The sequence below is a fragment of the Trichomycterus rosablanca genome, chromosome 22 (assembly GCF_030014385.1).
Source record: "Trichomycterus rosablanca isolate fTriRos1 chromosome 22, fTriRos1.hap1, whole genome shotgun sequence".
Lineage (NCBI taxonomy): Eukaryota > Metazoa > Chordata > Actinopteri > Siluriformes > Trichomycteridae > Trichomycterus > Trichomycterus rosablanca.
The window spans coordinates 5,001,400-5,025,574 of NC_086009.1; the positions used below are offsets into that span (position 1 = coordinate 5,001,400).

Sequence of the window (24,175 nt, forward strand, 5' to 3'; positions counted from 1 at the left end):
TATCAGCTATTGTTGAGTGGCGGTACTCAGTGCCGTCTGAGGGATCGAAGATCATGGGCGATGGAGGAATGGATGTTTATTAACAAATTAAATGAAGTTAAGCAGATAAAACATGAACTATCTTGGTTTTATACTGTCTGCAATCAAATAAAAGTCAAAGTAATGTAAGGAACACTGCATTTTTTTATTTGCATTTTCCATACTGTCCCAACTTTTTCTGATTTGGGGTTGTAGATATAAAAGAAATGTTATAGATATAAAAAATTTTTTATATAGATATAAAAGAAATGTTGTATAGATATATTCACACCTGTCTTAAAGAAACCTCCTATTTTTTTGCTCTTGCTGTGTGTTTGAGGCGTGTTGTGTATTTACAGGCCCAGGAGGGCGTGTGCTGTGTGTGTGTGTGTGTGTGTGTGCGCGCTGATGCCCTGCTGTCCGAGCTGCTTTCCGGAGTGCTGCTGAAGACAGACAGAGCCTTCTGCAGGCATCAACACCTGAAGCAGCACTCACACACACACACGCACACACACCACAGAGCCCAAACCAGCCCAACAGAGCCGGCCCTCGGCTACCACCTCTTTTCAATCACTATTTATAAGTTCCATAGGGCTTTTCCACCTGATGAGAGGAAAAGAAATCAATATAAGAACAGACACAACGGCATAAATATAACCTGCTGTTGTGGTGAAAAATGCACGCCATACTTTCTTTGAAGCCTCTCAGCTGCTTGTGTTGCTATAGAGACGCGCCATCCTACCTGCCAACGTTAATCTGGGCAGTAATCGGACCGATATTGCTGCGGCAGACAAAATCGCTCATTGTGAAAGATTTTCAGTGGTCGGGAGGAGAGATTGGGGGTCTTGTAATGCACAATATGAAATTATCACCAGTGGCTGATTAACAGCCAAGAACAGCCAACAACAACGTTCCAACAGTGTCCGAAATCCTGGATGAAAATCTTGCAGTATGAGCTGCAAAGTTCGTCTGAAATATCAACAACAGGTAAATTAGGTCTGTTTGTTTGTTTTTTAGGATTTTAGCATCATGTTTTACACTTTGGTTACATTCATGACAGACACGGTAGTTACACGTTACACAAGATTCATCATTTCACAAGGTTATATCGAACACAGTCATGGACAATTTAGTGTCTCCAATTCACCTCACTTGCACTTCTTTGAACTGTGGGAGATAACCGGAGCACCCGGAGAAAACACACACAGACACGGGGAGAACATGCAAACTCCACACAGAAAGGCCCCGGACCACCCCACCTGGGGATCGAACCCAGGACCTTCTTGCTGTGAGGCGACAGTGCTACCCACTTAGCCACCTTGCCGCCCCAGGTAAATTAGGTAAGGCCTTAGTTATTTACATTTGACATTTTTGGCATTTAGTAGATGCTTATTATCCAAAGCGACCTACAGGACCGTTACAGTATATTGGCTAAGCAATTGAAGGTCAAGGGCCTTGCTCAAGGGCCCAACAGTGGCAACCTGTCAGGTTAATTGGTTTGTAATTTAGAATTTTATAATATTTTTATTCTCGAAAATGAAAATGTTGAACATGGAAACTGATGTCTTGTTTCAGTTTAGCTTAATACCTGCGTCCTCTCGAAGGTGTTCTGTAATAAAGACGCCGAAGTGCTATCAGAAGTAAAAATCACCTAATAATCCCGCTGAAACAGAACAAATGGCCTTTAGAAGTCTGCAGAAGAACAGTACTGGCTGTGTATTTGAAGGCAAGAGCATGGACTGCTTAGTAAAACCTAATTAACCAGCCTGTGTTGGACTGCAGACATCCACTGGCCTGCTGTTCTGATGAAGGACTGAAGGGGAAAAAAATATTAAAAGACAATTCTCCCAGCACGTTCTTCTCACTTGTCCTTTGTGTGTGCATAAATTAACTGAGGTTTTGAAGTATTTTGTTGCTCGGAACAGAAGAACGGGCTCGGTACGTTCTGTAAACCGGTCCTTTAAAGCTTTGGCCATTCTTGAGCATCCAAACTGACTTTGGTTTTAAAGGATCCGCCTCATATCTTATATTTACAGGATCCGCTTAGAACCGTCTTCTACAGGATTGCCGTCTGGACTTACTCAAAAAATAACAAGGAAAAGAAAACAAGAAAGTGACTGTAATCTGCTAAAATCAGGCAGCACGGTGCCACGGCAGGTAAAGTGGGTGTTGCACAGCTTCAGGGTCCTTGGAACCTGTGTTTGATCCTAAGAAGTGTGCATGTTCCCCCCGTGGTCACATGGATTTCTTCCAGGTATTCGCATATCAACCCATTTCCCAACGGTTGTTCTGAATTTCCCCCAGGTGTAAGTGAGTAAGTCTGTGATGGAATGTGTTTGGCTCCCGATCAAGGCTGTATTCGTGTCTTACACCTAGTGTTTCCAGGTAGGCCCAAATCTGGTTGACGCAGTTAATGAGGATAAAGAACTGAAGCAATTCAATTAGTGAAATTGCAGGTCATTTAAAAAAAATTGGTGTCTGGACGTATGAGGGAGAAAAAGCTGGACTGCAACAGCAAAGGAGGAGAAATATGGAGAGCCTGGTGTGTTTATCTGTTGAATTTCCAAACTACTTACTAATCTGTATGGCCATTTTTATTATAGGTCAGTGGTAGCTTAGCAGTGAACAAACTGGACTAGTAAACAGAAGATTGCTGGTTCAAGTACCACCACCACCAAGTTGCCACTGTTGAGGCCCTGAGCAAGGACTTTAACCCTCATTGCTTGAAGTGTTTTTGAAGTGTTGTGCTGGTATGAGTGGATCAGACACAGCAGTGCTGATGGAGTTTTTAAACACCTCACTGTCACTGCTGGACTGAGAATAGTCCACCAACCAAAAATATCCAGCCAACAGCGTCCTGACCATTGAAGAACAGCATGAAAGGGGGCTAACAAAGCATGCAGAGAAACAGATGGACTACAGTCAGTAATTGTAGAACTACAAAGTGCTTCTATATGGTAAGTGGAGCTGATAAAATGGACAGTGAGTGTAGAAACAAGGAGGTGGTTTTAATGTTATGGCTGAAAAACAGCACATAAGGGTAATTAGACTCTAAACAAAATAGCAATATCATATAAATGTGTATATAAAACCTGCACATTTTGTTCACACCAGTTTTCGTAACAGTTGATTAAATAGTAAAATAATGTTGATGTTTTTACTCCGTCTGCTTCTCATTTCTATTGCCTGACTGTAACATCTACTCTTAACATTAACAGCTCATCAAAACTGTACAATTTTCTGCTTTTTTATAAGGAAAACAATTAATATTGAGCAGAATTAAATTCACCCTATTGGTCCGTCCCTCCACAACAGTCCCAGTTTCTCATGTGGCCCTTTGGAAAAGTTAATTGCCCACCTCTGCACTAGAACATGATACAGCAGGTTTTGTATGAGACACCCTGTAAAACATGGACATACATAATTTAAATAATCCTGCAGACTGTTTATTCAGTCATATTTTCCTAAAGCAGCCTTGATCACGCAATCTTTTAGAAAGCCTGCATGGACCCAGACACCTGCAGACGCCCTTCATTTAAATAAAAGGATAAACAAGTTAGTTCTCAGAAGGAAGTTGATTCTCAGAAAAAGGTGTGGACCTTATACCAGCGTGCACATTTCAGGTAAGTCGCTTCATTGTAGTAGCCGCTCACGATGGATTGACAAATATTTGTATAGCCTCTGGCTCAGATACGCTTTCGGCGGCATTGATTGATTTATTAGGTTAGTGAATGGCTGGCAGGAGTCGAGACGTGAAAACAGTTTGTTTAGTTATTGTCTATACGCTCGACTGTGCTTATAGGTTTGTCTTGTACTATGGTGTTGAACACCATCATGTTTATAATACACATTGCTTTATATCTGAATATATCAGTTTTATATACATATACAGTAAACGTATGTGTTGCGGTTAGGCTTTTAGCTAGTGACAGGCGCTATTGTTAGACGGTGGACGAGTCCTGACAGCACAGAAAATCTTTTGGATTTTAATAAAACCCACCTGGTAAACTGTAGTACGTGCAGCGCGGTGTCATGTATAAAGGAACCGTGTGAAAAAAAATCTAAATTCTTTCTGCTTTTGTGAAAAAGCTTCTGTTTGGCTTCTGTTACTTTAACTCACCAATAGAGATAAAAAAAAAAATCCGATTCAGTGTGTAACATGGCTCAACATTTTCAGTGTTGCCAGTATCCTTTCTTGAAGAATTGACCAAGATGTTTAGAAATAAATAACTGATAAATGATAAGTCAGTCAACAATGGAGGAAAACTAAACCAGTAGCAAAGGTCTAAATAAAAGTGATTGTGTATGGTTTAGTTTCCATACAACTGACCCATGACCCAGGGATGATGCGCAACATAGCACATTTTTGTGCACTGCAACTGAAGGTAGCAGCATGATAAATTTATTTTATCATCTCAAACATCCACTGAGGTTTCAGTGAAATACCGTAAAAAAGAACATCTTTGTACTACTTTTTAGTTTTTCACAATATTAATGCCTTTTCATAAAGATTGCTTGAATTGACTTAAAAAATGCATATAAAGGTTTGTGAGTTCATAAGTCTCTGGTTAAAACCACACATCAGCTTGAGGCTGCGGGCTAAAGCGTTTACTTTCTTAAACTTAAAGAGCCGGGACCTTCTGCCCACAATCCCGTTTGATGACTTAAGTAGGAGCAGCCAGGATCGGCACTACAAAGCCCAGATTAAAAAAATCAATATGAGATGAAGGACAAGAGTAGCGCTCTGTTGAAAGAAGCTTTTTTGCCTCATCACCTCTCAGTGGCCAGAACCATCTGGTGGCATGATTAGAGTTCATCTTTTAAGCTTATGCTGAAAAAAAAAGAGACTTAACAGCAGAGCTCAGGTTTCTGACCCTAGCTGGTTTACAGAAGGGGCTAAATGCGCCAGATTAAGACATTTGGATTCCCATGGCAGACTGTAACTACAAAGTCATGAGGCGGTGGTATTATATGTTTTAGAGGTCTGATGTAGAAGTTGTATGTGTTTAGTTATTTGTACTTGAGCAAACGGTTTTGCAATCTTGAATGGTGGAAATATTAGGATATTAAGGAAGAACTATTTAGTATTCAGAATTAGGTTTAGAACATCTGAATTTGTCAAGGGGTGCATATGCTTGAAGTTGCCTTTTTTCTTAGGCGCTATTATAGTTATTATTATTAGTATGTAATTGTATTTCCATATTTCCAAATCTATATTTGTAGGGAAATGTTTTTAATGTAGACTTAAACCTTAATTCTGTATCCTTACAACTGTCTTTGATTTAGATTCGCCTGTCAATGTACCTGGTCTTAATTAAATAAGATAATAAATATGTGTGGATAATAAATCTGTGATTATATAAGATAATAAATATGACAGTAGTTTGCTAAATGTAATAAACTTATAGATAATCTTTTTAATAAATTAGATTAGCAGAGTAGCTTAGCATTTAAGTGTGGTTGAGGCAGTTTTGTTGATAGGGTTTTTGCACTAGTATTGTAAAGTTTTTTAAAAGTTTAAATCCTCAGGAGTGATGAGGATGGACAAGATTAGGAAGTTTATTGAAGGGACGACGCAGGTAGGATGTTTTGGAGACAAAGTAATGAAGGAAAGTGTGAGATGGTTTGAGCATGTGCAGAAGAGGGAAGAGAGTTTTATTGTAAGATGGATGCTGAAGGTCGTGGTTTAAAAAGTTCAGCATGAAGGAAATTTACAGCACCTTGACATGAACCCCACTATTAGCCAGGCTTTCTCACACAAATGCTATTTTAACTGAGTAGGCATAAATATTTAATAACAAGCGAATCTGCCAGTTTATTACAACATCTAACAAACTACTGTCATACTTATTATCTTATTTAATCAAGACCAGGTGGATTGACAGGCTAATCTAAATTAAAGACAGTTGTAAGGATACTGTAAGGATACACTTAAAATCCAGTAGGGAGGCTCATCTAGAAAAATAAAGGCTGGTATAGCCTCCATATATAAACGGTCATGGTTTTGGACAGGGATATCCAGCAAGCTCATGCTCAGGTGTCCATATACTTTTGTACCATATTTGCCAGTTTTGCAAATTTTGTGTCACTTTTAGTTACTGATATACGATATGACACTTTTATTTATGTACTGTATAAATGTCTGTTTAAATAAAATGTGACACACTGATGTACCACCCGCTCTTCACAAATCAGCTCCACACTGCCAGTCTGTGGCAGAATCTCTGTGCCACACATACCCACGTACGCACTTCAGTCCATAAATAACCACCCCATAATGCTTAAAAAAAGACTTTCATCTCCACACAAGAAAGTAAAACACAATCACCACATCCATCCACATGCCTGACTGGTCTAAATCAGATTTTCTGCTATTAAGCCCTACTTCCCTGCCTAAATCTGCCACTCAGAGGTGATAGTGACACGTCTTTGATCATTTTCTCCCCCCACTGTTTTGCTCAAGTAATCCATGACCAAAAATAATGGGATTTCGGTGTATCTCCAAACGGCAGAGAAACCACTTGACAGAAATTAATAACTTCGCAAGCCGGAAAACGAGAAACGAAAAGCACCAAGTGAAGACAAACAAACAAACAAACAAACAAACAAGCGACGCCCCCTACTACCATCCAGCTCAAAATCAACATTTCACAGGGAGAAAATTACTTCTTAGACTTTCCACACTAAAAATACAAACAAAAATGAAGAAAAATACAGTCAAATATTAAAAAGAAGGATGGCGTCCAGAGTTTGGGTGGATTGACAGCTGACAGCTGTGCCGTGGGAAAGCAGCGAACACTGATGCGCATCTAGAGTTTGAAAGAAGAGCGTGTTTACAGCATTTCACTCCGACAGCAGCGGCTATGTGTAAAGAGCTGCTTCCGCCTAATCCCTGCTGTCACGACCGAATCAAAACCCTGCACGGGTGCCACATTCTCAAAAACAGGTGTTTTTGGATGGAGTTTTTATGTGGAATAAGATCCCCTGTTTTTATGGGGTTTTAAGCAGTTTATATGCTAAATAAAGCATAAACGTTGCCCGTGACTTTTATGTTTTTGTGAATCTGTCTAAAAACCTGGAGGTTATTTTTGGGACTGGGGAATTGAGTTTTAGGGTTCATATAAAGGCATTGTGCTATTCAAGTCAAGTCAAATTTATTTGTATAGCGCTTTTTACAATATACATTGTCTTTACAGAATCCAGGACCGACAGACCAAAAACCCCTGTTGAGCAAGCCGAGGGTGACAGTGGCAAGAAAAAACTCCCTTAAAATTACAGGAAGAAACTTTGAAAGTAACCAAATTCAGCAGGACCTCTATTCTTCTTGGGTGGCCAGGAGAATAAGTTGAATAAATTACACCTACATAAATCATACATGCACATAATTAGCCTAAACTAAAAGTTATAATTAGCAAAATGATTAAACGACCAGAGACACTTGGCGCAGGGCAGGTAGACCCTGGAAAGGTTGCCAATTTATTGCAATTCAATAAATTGCAGCTTAGTGGTTAGGGTACTGGACTAGTAATCAGAAGGTTGCCAGTTCAAGCCCCACCACTGCCAGGTTGCCACTGTTGGACCCTTGAGCAAGACCCTTAACCCTCAATTCTTTGTAAGTCACCTTGGATAAAAGCGCCCACTTAATGCTGAAAATGTAAATGTAAATACTTCTGCTTTGTGTTGTTGCCTTGAATTGTCTTCAGAAAAAAGAGGTTAAATTTAATTGATGCAGTGCAAGGGTTAGGAACCTCTTTTGCCAGCAGACTGGTGATGTGGGGGCTTGACATAAAAGGGTTTGAAAGGCAGGTCACCAGTCGTCCTATTACTAGTGCTGTCACAAAGGCAGAAGCCTGAGATCAAGGCCATTAGTGGGCAACCTGGGCAAAATGTAAAAGCAAACAAAGTACAAAGAGCTATCCGTCATTCGGGGGCATTTCACAAGCTTTCGGCTGAGCCACTCGCATACAGATCTCAAGTGTTTCCATACATTTTCTTGCAGCTAATGGGGCAGAGGATGTTCTGGACCTTCTGTGCTGTGGTATCTATACAATGATCTATACAAGAACTTTCTCTTGCCCTGCTACAGCAGAAGGAACCTCTACCTACATGCTGAAGCCCATCTTCAAGATACTACCACCCAGTTTCTACATCTCCACTCCTGCCTTTTTCTGTCGGGTAAGATAACCACACCTACCTTTACACCTCACGCCTTGTTACCATGGTGATTTTGCAGTAAGACAGATGACACATTTTGCAAAACACATTTAGCTGGGAACAGTTTTAGCATGTAATGAGACTTAGAGCGTGTTCACCGCGAGCCTCGGCCTGAGTCGCCTTTACATGTAAATTTTCGGCATTTAGCAGACACTTTTATCCAAAACAACTTACTGTCAATACAATTGAGGGTTAAGTCCCTTGCTCAAGGGCCCAATAGTGTCAACCTGGCAGTGGTGGGGCTTGAATCAGTACAGTAACAGTACCAGTGCCTTAACCACTAGGCTACAACTGCCCACATCATATCAAACACTTTATCTCATTGGAGGCTTTTTGAAAAGGTCAGCGGCAAAAGTTCAATCAGGTGAAAATCGTGGGCCTAAGATGTCAAAATAGCGTGGTGGCACCACCACACTCCATAAGAAACAACGGCACAGCCAGCGCAAAAGCCGTTTTGCTGCTTCTCTTAGTGTCAAAAGAAACATTCAACAAATAAAGAATATTAATGATCCTATCAAGTCTGGTATATCAGCAGTAAAAAGCAAATGAAGGGCACAGAAAACACTCATATGGTGTGCAGATTGAAGCAATTCCCAGAAGGCAGCTCAGGTTCGTCCTCTGATGTTTGGACCTTGCCACCCTGGCCAGTCCAATTGCCCGAGCAGGTCAGGGTAAAGTGAGGAGGGGGCTCTCTTTGAAGAAGACAGAGAAAGATGTCTGTCTTTCATAAAAGAGGTGAGATCCCTCGGGTCGTTGACAAAATAGTCATTGGGCAAATTAGAACCAGTCACGATGGGTTTCGAGTCGGCAGGACTGTTTGGAACGCCGCTTATCGACTGCAGAAATGACCTCTGCTCAGTGAGGTTGATTGCAGCTCTCTGAAGTTGCATTGTTGGGGTACAAACATTAAACGGTTCGTCTGTTTTAAAAAGCTGAGACGTGTATAATTCAATCCTGTCTGTTTTCTAAATGTTTGGATTGAACTTGAGTCTGAGGTCTGTAAACATGGTTAAAAAGGCAAAAACAGCAATATGCAGCCAGCAGTCTTTCTTTTATAATAAGGTTGGGTGATGATTAATTGATTGTTTTATTAATCCCCAAAAATAATAAATAAATAAATAAATAAATAAATCATCACCCAACTCTATTATGAAAGAAAGAAGATAATCCAGAGATAATCCAACTGTGGTTAGGGGAACACTGGCCACACCAGTACTACCAGTGTTTACTGATCACTGATTAATCATTGGATTCCTTTTGTTCTGGTTCTGCAGCAGTAACAGGCCCAGCCTCATCCTACAAGGTTTCCAGACTACCATGGCGGCTAGTCGTTCCTGCCATGTGTTCTTCATTCTGGGTGGGTTAGGACTGAGGTGAGAGAATATGGCCCGAAAGACCAGAGTGGATTCGGCGTCCTTGCCATCAGTATATAGCCCATTGGGGTAAAGGTACAGAACTCGTGGCACTGTTATGGTGTTGCAGGCATTGTAAGGTGGTATCCGGATTTCGGTGACTGTTAGCTGGGTGATTTGCTTTGCAGGCTGGACAGCTGACTGAATCAGGTGTCTCAGGTAGTACAGATGTCTTCAGTAATAGCAATAATAGGCCTAAAGTAAATAAGATTGGGCTGCATTTTTTAGTGTCGCATAGGGTGATTATATTTTGGTTTACAAAAAACAGGACACTTGGCAGAATAGGCCAGACGAACACCTGCAGTGGGTGGAAGGTTTGGGGTTTAAAGTAATGGTTTAAATACTTGACAAATGCATTGAGCATTTTTAAGTGAGGTGCGAGAAGGCAGGATCTATTGAGAAAGGTAAAATCAGTGGTTATTATTTTGTAGTTTTATTGTAAAGTAATCTGGGCTCTGAGTGATAAATGAGAATTTAGAAGTACTTAATGTTACCAGTAAGTAAAAAGAAAGAAAGTATTTTATGAACAGGAGGGTTTTCAGCCTGCTTCTGTTCATATGCAATTATCTGCACTATTAAAACTGCTCAAGTAACAATCTCTCAGGTCACATCTAGCCGGCCCTACTTCTAGCATAAACTGCGCTCTCAAAAACGTCAGCAGATCAAAAGCACTCCGTTAGATCAAAGAGACATCTTCCATTAGAGCGAGAGTAAACGCTGCAGTTACCCGCATCTAAACTTTCTCCAGCCCTGTGGTGTTAACAAGTGGCTTCAGTCGATTGGTGATGAGGGTGTGGGGGAAGATGAATGGAAACCAGAAAGTTTGGTAAGTCCACGGGAAAAGCAGCTCTTTCAACGGTGATTCATTAGCTAAGCAACTGTAAACATGCCCACGTCCCACTAATGCCCACATGCTGTAGTATAAACCAGTGTTCGGCAAGTGAGAGGTGAATGGCTTCAAATGTCTGTAGTTTGCAGCGTCTGAATTTCGGACAGTCAGAAGACTCAAAAAGAAGACTTTTGGGAGCCAACCATCTTCCCAAACTTTACACAACCTGATTTAAGCCTACAACCTCCTTCCTAATCATTTATACTGTATGCAATAGAATGCCTGTATTTTCCACATAAACGTATACACGTGTACAATACAACATCATTATTTCCTCGCATATTCCAGCTTGTTTGGAAGCTGGGGTCAGAGCGCAGGTCAGGCATTGTATGCTGCCCCTTGAGCTGAAAGGGTTACGGGCCTTGCTCAAGGGCCCAACAGTGGCTGCACGGCAGAGTTGGGATAAATAATGTAATGATAAATAATATCATTACAACCTAGAAGCTTCTTTTCTTATATGGTTATCCAGTCAATAAACCTCCCACACAGCATTTGTGTAGTTGGTTTACTCTGTAAAATAAGGCCACCTTAGAAATCTTTACTATTCTAGGAATCAAATTGAAAATGTATTTAAATATATCAGTCAAATATGTTTGCCAAGTGCTAATTCACATTAGCTTACACCTGCTGAAAAGCAGAAATAGAGAAACTACAGAAGGCTGGTTGGAAATTATGTGAACTGCCAAAAAGAGACAGGTTTATCTGGAGGAACAAGGCTCCCAAGGCTCTGTGGCAAATGGAGATTAGGTATTGCGTGCACACACACACACACACACACACACACACAAATAGACCTCACACATACACAGAAGCAGATAAACCTTAGTTGTTACAAGCAACAGAAATGAAGTCGCTTTCTTTCTTCTCGCCTTTCTTCTTGCTTAGGCTCTAACGCCGGGACAATCTAACGAGCGATCTTATCTCTTCTGATATTCGACTTCTCATTATTTTATTCCACGAGCTCTCCGTCAAAAAAGGCGACGTCTTTGATGAAAATCCATTCATGGATTTAATGGATTTCGCCTGCCTTTTTCTCCGGGATCTTTGAGAAACGTTCAGACTCCAGCTGCCCGTTTCAGGACCTGCTGACTGCGGAGGAGCGCGTTTCTGTCGGCATCAAAAGAATCAAAAAAATATTCAGCTTATAAAACACGCAGCCAATAAGGATGTAATAGACTGAAAACTTTTTCTTAACAGAAAACAAACTTTTTCATTTACTGGAGCTTACAAATATGGAAAAATTAGAAGCTTTGAAACAGAATTGGGGCGTGATATCAGTCTCAGGTCCACTGTGCTTAAAACTGCAGTAGCATCATTACCTGCTTAAAGGGTCCAGACCCATCTATACAAACTACAGCATTTATCTTAATAATACATTTTCCTCAGCTGTGGATGTGTTAGGCTTTTCCTTTTAGAAATTAGTGACAGTCTTTCAAGATTTCAAGTGCGAGTCAAGTCAAGTCAAGTCAAATTTATTTATATAGTGCTTTTTACAATGGACATTGTCTCAAAGCAACTTTACAGAATCCAGGACCAACAGACCAATAACCCCTATTGAGCAAGCCGAGGGCGACAGTGGTAAGGAAAAACTCCCTTAAAATTACAGGAAGAAACGTTGAGAGGAACCAGACTCAGCAGGGACCTCCATCCTCTTTGGGTGGCCTGGAGGATACATTAAATAAATAGAATTTACACAAATCCTGCAAACACAAAATTAAATTGAACTAAAAGTTAAACTAGCAAAACAATAATTGGAGTTCTTGATTGTTCAGTCCAGTCTGTGATAATGTCTGTTGTAAGCTCTGGACATTTTTGGTGCAACACGCCAGGTTGAGTGTGTGTGGTGAGAAAAAATAAAGAAGAGAGAGAGAGAGCGAGAGAGAGAGATGGAGAGAGAGAGAGAGAGATGGAGAGAGAGAGGTCTACACCTTCAAGGATCTAAAGACAGTTTGACACATCAAGTCTTTCTCACTTGTCTGAATTTTAATAAGTCGTTTATAAAAATAAAATGTAAAAAGAAATATGATGTAGAAATATTCCGTCACTGTTGTTATGTTGTATGTTGGTATGTTACTTTACATGCAGTACATGTAGCTTTAAAGGAAGCAGCACTTGCATGCATACATTCTTGTGCCTAAAGGATTAAAAGATGCTTTCTAAAGGACCAATCAGCACCAAAAGCTTTTTATTCCTGACTGGAAAATACGTAATAGAATTTACAGTTCTAGGACTTTCTGTACCTGGGTTCTTTCTTTAACATCAGACTCAAAGCCCATGACAATTTAAAGCACGCTTGACTGGGATAATGTCACCCATATTTATACATGTTCTACTTCATAGCAGGCCTGTTTTTGATGGTTCTTGGATTACAACTGGCCATCCGGACAAATATTCTCTTAGCACACTGTTACATGTTGGGGGTTTCCTTTGGACTTTAATAAAAGCCTACTGTTCTGTGTCATTTAACAGGTGAAATCAATTGAGCTCTATTTATATGAGCAAAGAGAAGTCATCAAGTCTAGCCAGTTATAATCAGAAGAAGGTCATGTCACGAAGTCGGAATTTTCTGAACTTTCTACAGCAGTAGATGAATATTTTGAGTTGTTGTATGTATATTATTTTCCCGAGCTAGTTTTTCTTTAAATAATTTGAGCAAATAAGTCTGTGTTCTTATAATCTAGTTTTTTGACAGACATCCCTGGATACACTATCAATAGTGCCATTACTATTTAATAGGTACTGTGTGGAATAGGATGTTGCACCTACTCTTTTTATTAAGAGATACATACTGATTTGTTTCTCTTAACAACGTCCAACGTCCATGGTTGTAAAATGTAAATCTAGTTAAATAAACCTTAAAACATCACTGGTCTCTCATTTTTTTATAGTGCTAATTATTAAAGCTTGCTGTATACAAAGAGAACGCATGTTTCTGTTATTTTCTCCACCCCATACAAGACCGAAACAAGTCACAGATCTTCAAAGAAAATCAAAGTTATACCTTACTAGGTTTTTAATCTCTGTAGTTTATTTGGATTAGATAAGAGTGAGCAAAACTTCCTGGACGACAGGAAAATGTTATCAAGTACAGAGTTAATAAAATAGTTTTAAATACGTCATTTAATTAAGCAGCACTTTGAACCTTTTAAATGTTTAGAAGCCTGTGCTAAAGTATAGCAGTAGTAATACACAACTAAGTGTAATTCTGATGAGCTAATTTACTCTAAATATAAACCTTTGGCTCATATGTAGTTTGTAATATTTGTAATCATTCAGTTCTTGACTGGCACATCTGCAGGTGCATCTCAGATGTGAGGAAAATGGATCAGGATGACTTAGCTTTCATAATCAACCGTTAGAGGGTGGTAAAGCGGAAACAGTGAGCCGGAACCTCTTCGGATGGTGATCGTCATGTGAGCCATATAGCAAGTTGTTCTGAAAAAGAAGCCGAGGATTTATGGAGGAGGCCGAACAGCAGTGTAATTCACCGCAGATGGTCTGAGAGGGGACGGCATGGGTCTACTGAAAACGAATCGCCTTGATGGGCCTAATCGGGATTATCCTCCTGATCAACAACACACCTTCAGCCAATTCTCAGTCTGCGTTAGATTAAGGGAGGTTTTCAGTTCTGGATTCTTTTACCGAGGATCAGGAGTTCTGTAAATATGAAGGAGCGAGGGTGAAGGAGCTTAGGAATTCTTGCAAAGTCACTCCATGTTGGCCTGCTTTGCCTAGATTAAGGACAGGTAGGACGAAAGAAACTAATGACTTTTAAAGAGATGCTAGACCAGAAGTGGGCAATTACATTTTCAAAGGGGCCACATGAGAAACTGGGATGGTTGTGAAGGGCCGGGCCACTAGGGTGAACTTAATTCTGCTTAAAATAATTTCTAAGAATTCTAAAAAGCAGTAAATTGTACAGTTGATTAAATAGTTGAATGATGATGATGTTTTTACTCCGCCTGTGTCTCATTTTCATTGCCTGATTGTAACATCTGTTCTTCCAGTAATAGCTTATTAAAAACATACAAATTTACTGCCTTTAAACAGAGATACAATTAACATTGAGCAGAATTAAGATCAGCGTATTGGTCCGGCCCTCCACAACAGTCCCAGTTTCTCATGTGGCCCGTAGCAAAATTTAATTGCCCACCCCTGGCCGAGTGCTCATGACTGTACAAGCGTGTGATCCACACACCAGGTGAGAACTTTGGCTGCCACGCTGGTTCTTCTGTTTACTGTGCACCCAAGGGAATAGAGGAGGAAGAGACCATTAGAGCTCTGAATCACTTCCCTTGTTGACAGGTCTGATAGCTTTTACTCAAGGGTGTTGGAAACAGTGCCAGGGTCAATGCATCAGAGATCAGAAACAAGCACACAGGCGCTGCCAACCCCCGCCCGTTTCACCTCCTACACTGGAGACTTTCCAAAGCGCCGGGTCCCGTCCGTAGTGTTGAGTAATGCGTACTGTGTAACAGATCAGAAAATGACACACACTGTCTCACCACATGAAACGTCACATCTGGAGTTGTGCTCCAGGAGACCCTACTACAGTAAATTTACTGTTTGGACATGTGATGGTGGACAAGTCTGGTTTACAGATGCATCAAGTTTTGCATCTGTCATCAAAAATATAAAGCTTTCTCAATTTTGTGTGTTTACTTGAACTAATATGCAATTTGTGGTGCCACATAAAGGGAGGTGCAAAGGGGGCCTGCCCAGGGCCCTGAAATAAGTGCTGAAGTAGCTGTTAGCAATGAGCAGCTCCTCCCCTAGGGTTTCCAGCTCAGTAATGTTCTGGACTGCTGGCTAAAATGTTGGGCTCCCGACCATGGGTGGCTCTGGCTACAATGGGATGTCAACACTTAATCTTTTCCATTGCACCTGTCAGATGCTATGATGATTTTTCAGCATGGTTTTTGCCTTGTGACCTTCTTGTAGATAAACTAAATATTAATTAAATATTAATATTTTTGCTATGTCACTTAATGATCCTCCCGTACTCCGTGGCTCACTCACCTTCTCCTGAGCAAGCTCTCTTTCTGCAGCATGGCTCCTTTCCAGATCTTGCCGCACACGTTCCATCTCGACGCGGACGCGGCCTAGCGCCACCTCCTGTTCCTGGGCGGCACGTTGGCGCTCTTCCTCGCGCAGTAGGCCCAGCTCTGTGATCTGTTGCTTCCTCTGGCTGTTAGCAGTAAGCAGCTCTTCTCTTAGTGTGTGTACCTGAGCCTCCAGCTCAGTAATGGTCTAAAATCACACAAAATATCATTGTTTTATCAACAAAGAATGATCACCAAATAAGACATAAGAAGGAAACACAGTTGCTCATGGGATGTTGAATAAGGGGAATCCCATTTTTACCCAGGGTGTAAAATTATGGAACAAAATATGAAGAAAACGTGGTGAAGCATTTGTGCTTGGTCAGGCCAGTAAAAAGGAAAACAGAAACCACCCCCTTCTGATCTTGCGCCTTTGAGGGCTCAAGATCAAAAACAGACATTCCACAAAGGTCAGCGGTTTGATTTAATGAGCGAAATTAGCACGAATCAAAGGTCAGTTACTTAAATGGAGGATGAAGCGCCGCTACTATTCTGTGTCGCAGGAAGCTAAAAAACACACGGACTGACCGCTCAGCCACATTTGGAGCCGGGCTCAGAAAAGAAAAGGGCACAGATGACTAAAAAAAACAGCGGCAAGAGCAAAGGCATTAGCCCCATTGAAGTTGACAGTGACTGCTCTTGGGTAATCAACCAGTGGTTTGTGTAATGTTCTGACCTTCGGATTTGACCTCGCTGCCTTTGATATTGACATTATAGGAATTTTAGGGCAGTTTTTTATTGTTAAGGAGATGACATGTCTAAAATTACTCAAGAGGTTACTGATACTTAGATGTTGAACTCTTGCCTGATTTTGTCATTATGTGTTGCAAATACCAAATGACATAAAAGCCAGAAAATACGCCACATAAAACATGTACAAACCAGAGTGACAGAAAACCTATTGTGTTAAAGATAGAAGAATTAAAGAAGTTCTAATAATGTATAGTTTTTATGTATAACTATATAAAAATATTAATTTATTATTTAAAACCCGAACACAGAGGTTTTTAAACTGTCCCATATGGGTAATCTGCTGCTTGCATTGCATTGTTGGACACAGACCTTTAGGTCCATGAAAATGTGAAGCTTGATTGACTGTGGACGGTGTCACCTGGGTATCAGGCGCTTTGAATTCATTTCAGACCTGTTTTTAGTGGTTCCAACCATCCATTTTTCCTAAGTACTTTGTTATAGCTGCAAAACAACTCACTGTATAAAATTAAAAGTATATAAACACTTCAGTTCAAGTGTTTCAGCCACCCCAATTGCTAAGAAACCACATTTTGTTCTTTTAACTGTGGTAAAAGTCTAGGAAAGGCCTGTTTGTTTCAGCATGCACAAAGCAAGGCCCTTAAAACATGGTTTGATGAGTTGTAGCCTTTCTCTAGCCCTGATTTCAATCCCACTGAACTCCTTTGGGATGAATTAGAACGACAACTGCAAGTCAGGCCTTTTCATCCAACACTGTATGACCTCTCAAATGCTCTTTTCCAGGAATGGACACAAATCTCCACATACAAACTTTGAAATCTTGTAAAAAGCTTTCCCAGAAGAGGGTCAATCCATGTTGATGCCTGTGGAACTGGAATGAGACGTCCAGCAAGCTCATGATCAGGTGTTTATATAGCTTTGACCATTCAGTTAATATGTATTAGTAATTTAATTACAGAAAAAAAAATGGTGCAGAAATTATTTAACTCCCAAGACTCCCATGACTAAGTAAAAGTATTGCACACATCATGATCAAGACATGACAGGTGCAATATGGGAGTTTGGTGCTATTAAATTCTCGCAGTTTCCTGAGTTCCCCTGGCCTGGGTTATAATCAGTGACGCTGTTGCATTGGCAGCTCCTTATAGACATTCCAGTAGGAATTCCAGGCAGGAGAACAGTTAACGTCATGCCTGCCGAAAAAATATGGGAAAAGCTGTATCATATTTCTGCCACCTCAAATGCATGCCAAGAAAAATAGAATCTAATAAACACACGCAGATGTCGAGGCCGTGCCCGTGTCTCAGGTGGACTGCGTGTTACAGCCACTGGTACAGAGCTATTATATCTGTGCTCAGAGGAGCTTTTCATCTAAAATTCCTTCTTAAACTGGGCTGGGGGAGAGACCTTCTCGGCTGCTTCCTTTGATGGTCCTGAAAAATCTTGTTATACAAATAAAATATGCAGAGCACTGCAGAGGCCAGCACAAGATTAAAAAGAAGTTCTGAGAAGTGGTGTATAGCGTGATGCTTAGAATGATGAATTACAAATTATTCATTCAAATAATGTTCATGAAACGTCAGAGCAAGAAAGCAGAAGAGTGAATTTAAATACACACCATACCACTACTGTATATAAAGGCTCATGATTTGTGAGGAAAACGTTTACATTTTTTCTGGTTATTTTTTCGTGGTTGAAACTCTTTTGTTTTTAAACAAGCTGCCCCAGTTACCACTTGGTGTCAAAGCCAATGTTACCTTAATAACTACAGAAATGTAATGACACTAAAATCAGCTTCAAACAAGTACATTCATGCCATTAGTGCACTATAACTGATAAATCACAACAGTTACTGCAATCATGTTAAAGTACGAGGAATCTTCAAAAAGTTTCCACACTGTTATATTTTGGTTGGAAGCGGTGAGGATGGGTGGAGGAGTAATTGGTCATGTCTGAGAGACTGAGAGACGCTTATAGTCCGGATTTAGCTCCATCTGATTTCCACCTTTTTGGATGTTAGGAGAAGCTTTAAGGGGAAGAAGATTTTCATGTGATGTTGTGAAAGCAGCGCTGCATCAGTGGCTACACGCTCAACCAAAAACATTTTTTGCTGATGGCATTAAAAAGTTGATTCAACGCTGGAAAACTACATTGGAAAGTGACTGTGTAGAAAAGTTATGCCATTTGTTTTTAAATATTTTATATTTTCTGCTTTAAAAAGCAAACAATGACTGCATATATAACAGTAAGCAATAAAAGCCCATTATGTGTTTTATAACATCAATTTCATTAAAGTGAAGTGTATTAGTACCAAACCCAAAATCATGGTTTAACGTTATTGCATGAATTAATGGCAACCATCTAAATGCAAAATTGCAGCAAAAAATTTGATCAAATTTAAATGAGTGATCTTTCAAATGTTTAAAACATAGTTAAACGTTATTTGCTCTATCCCTTTTAATGCCACAGCCATTGGTCCGGAGTCCAAGATATTTTACTTGGCATTTAAAGGTACACTAGTCAATCTCTGAGGCTTATATCTGTAACCCCTAAAAGTACAGAAAGCCTACAGTTAAGCCTCTTATGGAGATGATAAACTGCTCAGTAACACTGCGTTAAAGTATAGTTATAAAGGAGACAGTGGCTGACTTTATTCGGATGCAAATTCTAGCTCTAGATTTCCAAAATGATTGGCTATTGTGCATTAGGGAAGACTTGGTTAATGGGTAGAGTCAGCAATGGCTAAGAATAAATAAATAAATAAATAAATAAATAAATAAATAAGTAATTCAGATGTAATGCAACATGTCCTGCGTGTGGTGTATTAATGGTAAACTAATTTAAATAAACAATAAAATAGATTTTGTATCCAAATTTTGATTAAAAGTAAACTTTGAAAATGCTTGGTACTGATTCTAAAGCAATCGCTCACCTGTGGTACATAAAGACACACCTGTGATTATAAACCCTGGGCTAAGCTCCGTTTTGCCCTTTAGGTCAACCACTAGCACATGGTGTCACTTCCTGTCAACCCCATGCCGTGCCCCGGGTGAACATTTTTAGCCTCCTCTGTGAAGTGGGAGTCTGGTTACAGGGCAAACCTCTTCACCAGCTCCTGTAAACAGTTTACTTTTGAGTGCTTTAAACCTGGAGGCCTGCCAGAGGTAACAGGAGCTGTGCAGATATAGCAAGCATGCACATGGTTCATGTCACATGGCTTCGGTCTCTGTTTTCATAGCTTAATTGAAAGCCTCTAGAAGGAGGACAGTGGAGGGCAGATTCCATCCGAACAGTGTCTGGTGTCTCATGCCTTCTGTCTGAATGTGAAAACACATTCAAACTATTAGTGGCTTGGGTATGTGCTATAGTGGAGTCACCAGGCACCTTGTAAAGCTGAAGCATCCTGTAATTAGACTGAGGTAGGGCCTTGACTGAGGATAATGTTCATGTCTGAGAGTATAATCTGGCCTTTAGCAGAAAAGCGACTGACTTTTTAAAGAAACGTTGGCCTCTAAATCTCTTATTTCAAAACACTACAAATAATTTGGAAATAGTCAAAACATTTAAACACCTTTAATGTCTGTTTTAAAAAATACCAGCATCTATAAACAGGGCCCTACTAAATCCACAAAAAAATGTGCTTAATTCCACAGATTTCAAACATCCAGCGACGGCGCATCCTTGTTTTGACACCCCCCTCTGCCTCCACAGAATTGGTTGGGAGTTTTCCAAACTTAGTTATTCGAGTCTGTTTTTAGCTGCTTTAGACTTCTATATCTTGGACATTTTGACTAACCAATTGCTAACTGAATTGCTGTAGGATTGCTGGGACCGCCTCATAGTGCAAATGAACCAGTAAACGTGAGGCACTTGAACGCTACACAAATGAAAAACGTTAAATCGCTAAACACAAACCTTAAATTTTGAATTTCACAGTGAATTGCTTATTACATGGGAAAAGACTCATTTCCACGATTGTCATGGCTGTAAATTAGGCAGGGTCTTATTTATAAATAAACATGAAAATGCAATTCAGACACGCCCCATGTTCTCCTGCATTTCATTATAGCAGCCCGGTTTGTTAACTGCTAATTAACAACGTCCCAGAATGGATATAATTTCAGGAATCTGACTTTTACCTCTCACTCGCCATATTTACCTCAAAATATGTTTAGATTTATAATAAATTCTGACCCAAGAATCCAGAGCAAATCTAGAAACGCCTGAAATACACCAGAATGTTCACTTACTGGGCTTCATCCCAAATCACAGTACTACTGGGCTAAATAGTTACATATTCTCCCAGCGTCCCCCTAAGCTCTACCTAAGTGTATATATAATACATAATAAAAACAGCAGCATTGTGCTAACTGGTGTGTAAGCATGTTATACATTACTGCAATTTCCTTCAGGATCAATAAAGTGTTATCTTATCTTATCTTATTACTACAGCATCAATGACAATTTAAAAAGTGAATAATGACCTGCTATGTCCAGAACATGAATCTACAAAGGCAGGATGACAGAAAGACAGACTGGTTGAATATTAACCTGAGTCACATTTGCACGTCTCTAAGAAGCAGACCCATGTGTTCTGTCAGAAAATAAAGGCTGATGCAAGCGATGCCTGGACTGGGATGAAAATTCATTTCCATTTTGGCTGGATCTGGGAGGTAAGGACATTATACGCCGTAAAGTCAAAATTCGCAAAGCCTACACACATGCAACACAGCAGGCCTGGGAAAGCCTGCAGGGCTTCTGAGACAAAAAAGCTGGACTGTTTTCAGTTTTCAGGGCTGAAAAGGAGATATTGTTATTACACGCCTGTTTTTGAAAGCCCACCTCCTAACTGTTACAAGGGAGTCTTATTTGAAGAACTCTATTGTGAACTCTATGGTGAGAAATTTTGGAGAATACTGAAATATGTCAAACACTATTTTAGAGAGTAGTGCATTAACAAAAAAGCATTTATGTTGTTTAAAGTAAGTATTTTAGAGTGAATGGAATCATTCACCAAGAAACAAGTGTTTTAAATTCCTAAACTTAATGTACAGTATCCCGCGCCAGTGAATACGAGCTGTGTTTTAAACAACACAATGTACTACACTGTGTGTTTTAAATAGTAAAGTCATAGTTGATAAAAATCTAATTAAGCACACTATAGTATTGTATTGGCGGTTGTAGCCTAGCAGTTATGTTACTGGACTAGTAATCAAAAGGTCACTGGTTTAAGCCCCACCACTGCCAGGTTGCTGCTGTTGGGCCCTTGAGCAAGGCCCTTAATGCTTAATTGCTCAGACTGTATACTGTCACACTACTGTAAGTCATTACACTCACAAATGAGCTTTTTTCGCTGCAACGAGATGCTGCTCCCACCTAGGGGTGATAGTAGACAATAAGACCTGAAGTGTGTTGGAAATGGTAGCAGAGTTTTCATTGCTGATGTAGAGATCTCTAATTATTTATTCTTTCTGCACGGCCTAGTAATAAATGACCCACGGACCGGTACCAGTCCGCGGCCCAGTGGTTGGGGACCACTGTGCTAAATGTCGAAAATGTAAATTGCATTAAATTTAGTTGTGCATTAGGCATAAGATTAAAATGAATTTTTCACTAAGGTGTGATATATGCGGTCAGTAAAATCAGAAGATTGGCCTTAATACTGGGACCCTTCCACTGGTGATGTCTTTATATCTGGTACTTATTCTACACTGAATGCAAATCTGTGGTTCAAATCTCAAAAGTTTGGAAAGTAGGATCAACAGTGACATTCAGGGCTGAACTCTGAGCTTTCCAATAGATGAAAGTAAATCTAGTTAAGACGTCTGTTACTTTTCCTAGATCAGAAAAGCAGGCCTGATCTTCTCATCCCAGCCCTCATTTACTGTGTTCAAATCTCTGGTTTAGGAAAACATTTCTTTGAAATTTTGACAGCTTCATTAATTCGCCAGTTAGTTTCAGACTCCAAGCGATCTGAAAATCTCAGAAAATAATTTGTCAGGCAGAAAAAAAAGACTTGAGCCAGATAAAAGCTAGAAGATCTATTCTAACTCAGCAAAGCGATTTGACAGAGCAAACAAAACATCTGTTGTTGACTTAATCTGCCTAAATTATGTTTATTAGGTTTTTTTCCTGAAATGGGTGCAGATGCAAACATTTGCCTAGGGTAGATCTGTAGGAGAAAACTGCTATTTCTATTTGCAAAAGACAAACAAAACTAGCATTTTAGTGGAGTTGTAAGAGTATACATATTCTTTCTGAATTATAGTGCTGGGACGAACTGGAAACCTTTTTTTTTAAAGAATGTGATACAAAATATGTCAGGCATGTGCAAGCAAGGTTAAAAATAAAACAAAAATGTAAATAGTCCATCTCTAATAAGAAACCCCAAAATACCACACTCGTCATAACGCTGTACTATAAACATGCATGTAAAGTAAACCCGTCCAATCTCCGGCCAGCAGAGTATTAGCACACAGTTCTTGCTGCAGGCAAATATATTTACTGGGAACTGTCCTGGATGGGCTGCCAACTGACTCTCGCTCTCACCGCTTTCATCTTCAAAAAAACTGAGGAAACTAAGAGCCTGGAGGGTGCCGAAGCAGAAATTCCAGGTTGAGAGGTAACCGAATACTTCTGCTTTAGCCCTAGGACAAGGATATGGGCTGATTCCCTGAGTGATCCCAACAAAGACTCTAAACCTAGAAACATATCAATAAAACCTTCAGCGCAGTATTAGCCCCGACGTGACGGAGGACTCGTACTGATATTGGGTGAACCCTGTTATGGTTTGTTTAATATCTAAGACTTCTCTTTATCTAACACAAGTACATGGTGGCACTGAGGCCAGGAAAGAGTGTAAGAGTGTCAGGCTACAGCAAGTCCACTCATGCTTAAATAAAAAAACAAACCTTAGCTGGGCAGGAACCACAGCTTCCATGTGGATGGCAAGAGTCGTTTGTTCTCTTAAACTTCCCGTAATGTCAAACAAACCCTGAGTTTATTAGTCTGCTGACCACATCAAGAGATGAGTCTGAATTGCTCATCTTCAGTATACGTGAGCTCACACTGCCAGCTTTCCACAACATTGTCTTTTACAGATTCCAGGAAGAAACCCAAGTTAAGACTGAGAGTTTCATTTTAAAAATGTTAAAAACTTATTATTCCTATTTATAGTGTATTAATGTTTGTTTTATTTTATAAGAAACGCTTTTTTTAAAATGAATTTTAATTGAATGCATGTACACATTTTCACAAACTCAGTTTCACCACCCAGTGTCAGGTGGTGCAGCCATTCACAAATAAAATCATTTTAAATTTATTACCTGTTACTAATTACAGAAGTGTCTATGATGCCTTTATGACGTTGTATATTCTTATTTGTTTTTAAAATGTACATAATTTTAACATCCTAGCATCATATCAGCTGAACCAGCCACACAATAACTGACAAGTTTATCAAGTACTTCAACGCCTGTACAATTCCAAAGTACAAAAACATTCAGTGTGAAGTTTAAGGAAATCAATTTATGGATTTTTTATAATAAAAAAGTACTTTTAAAGCCACTTTGTTTTGCATCATCAATACTTTAAAGGTTTCTGATATCAGTCACAATATATAAATACTTGTTTAAATCATATGAATTATCTTCCATTTAATACACATTAATTACACAAATTAGTGGACACAGACTTTAAACTATGCAGCATTTTAATACCTTATTTATAATGTTTTTTATCCTCAGCTGAGAGATGATTTTCTTAAATTCCTGCTACTGCTGCCGACCTGCACAGTGTTGGTGCCGGAATTAAGATTTAAGTTTTTCTGA

At 39.7% G+C, this 24,175-nt stretch overlaps 1 protein-coding gene across 3 annotated transcripts in view; it reads right to left on the reverse strand.

The window, feature by feature from the left end:
• The window catches only part of cep112 (centrosomal protein 112), a 119,722-nt gene that overhangs the window by 31,329 nt on the left and 64,218 nt on the right, over window positions 1–24,175 (reverse strand). For all 3 annotated transcript variants that reach the window (XM_062985093.1, XM_062985094.1, XM_062985095.1), the window contains one exon: window positions 15,553–15,783. In XM_062985093.1, coding sequence (XP_062841163.1) covers window positions 15,553–15,783 — 231 coding nt within the window. The remainder of the gene's footprint in view (window positions 1–15,552; window positions 15,784–24,175) is intronic.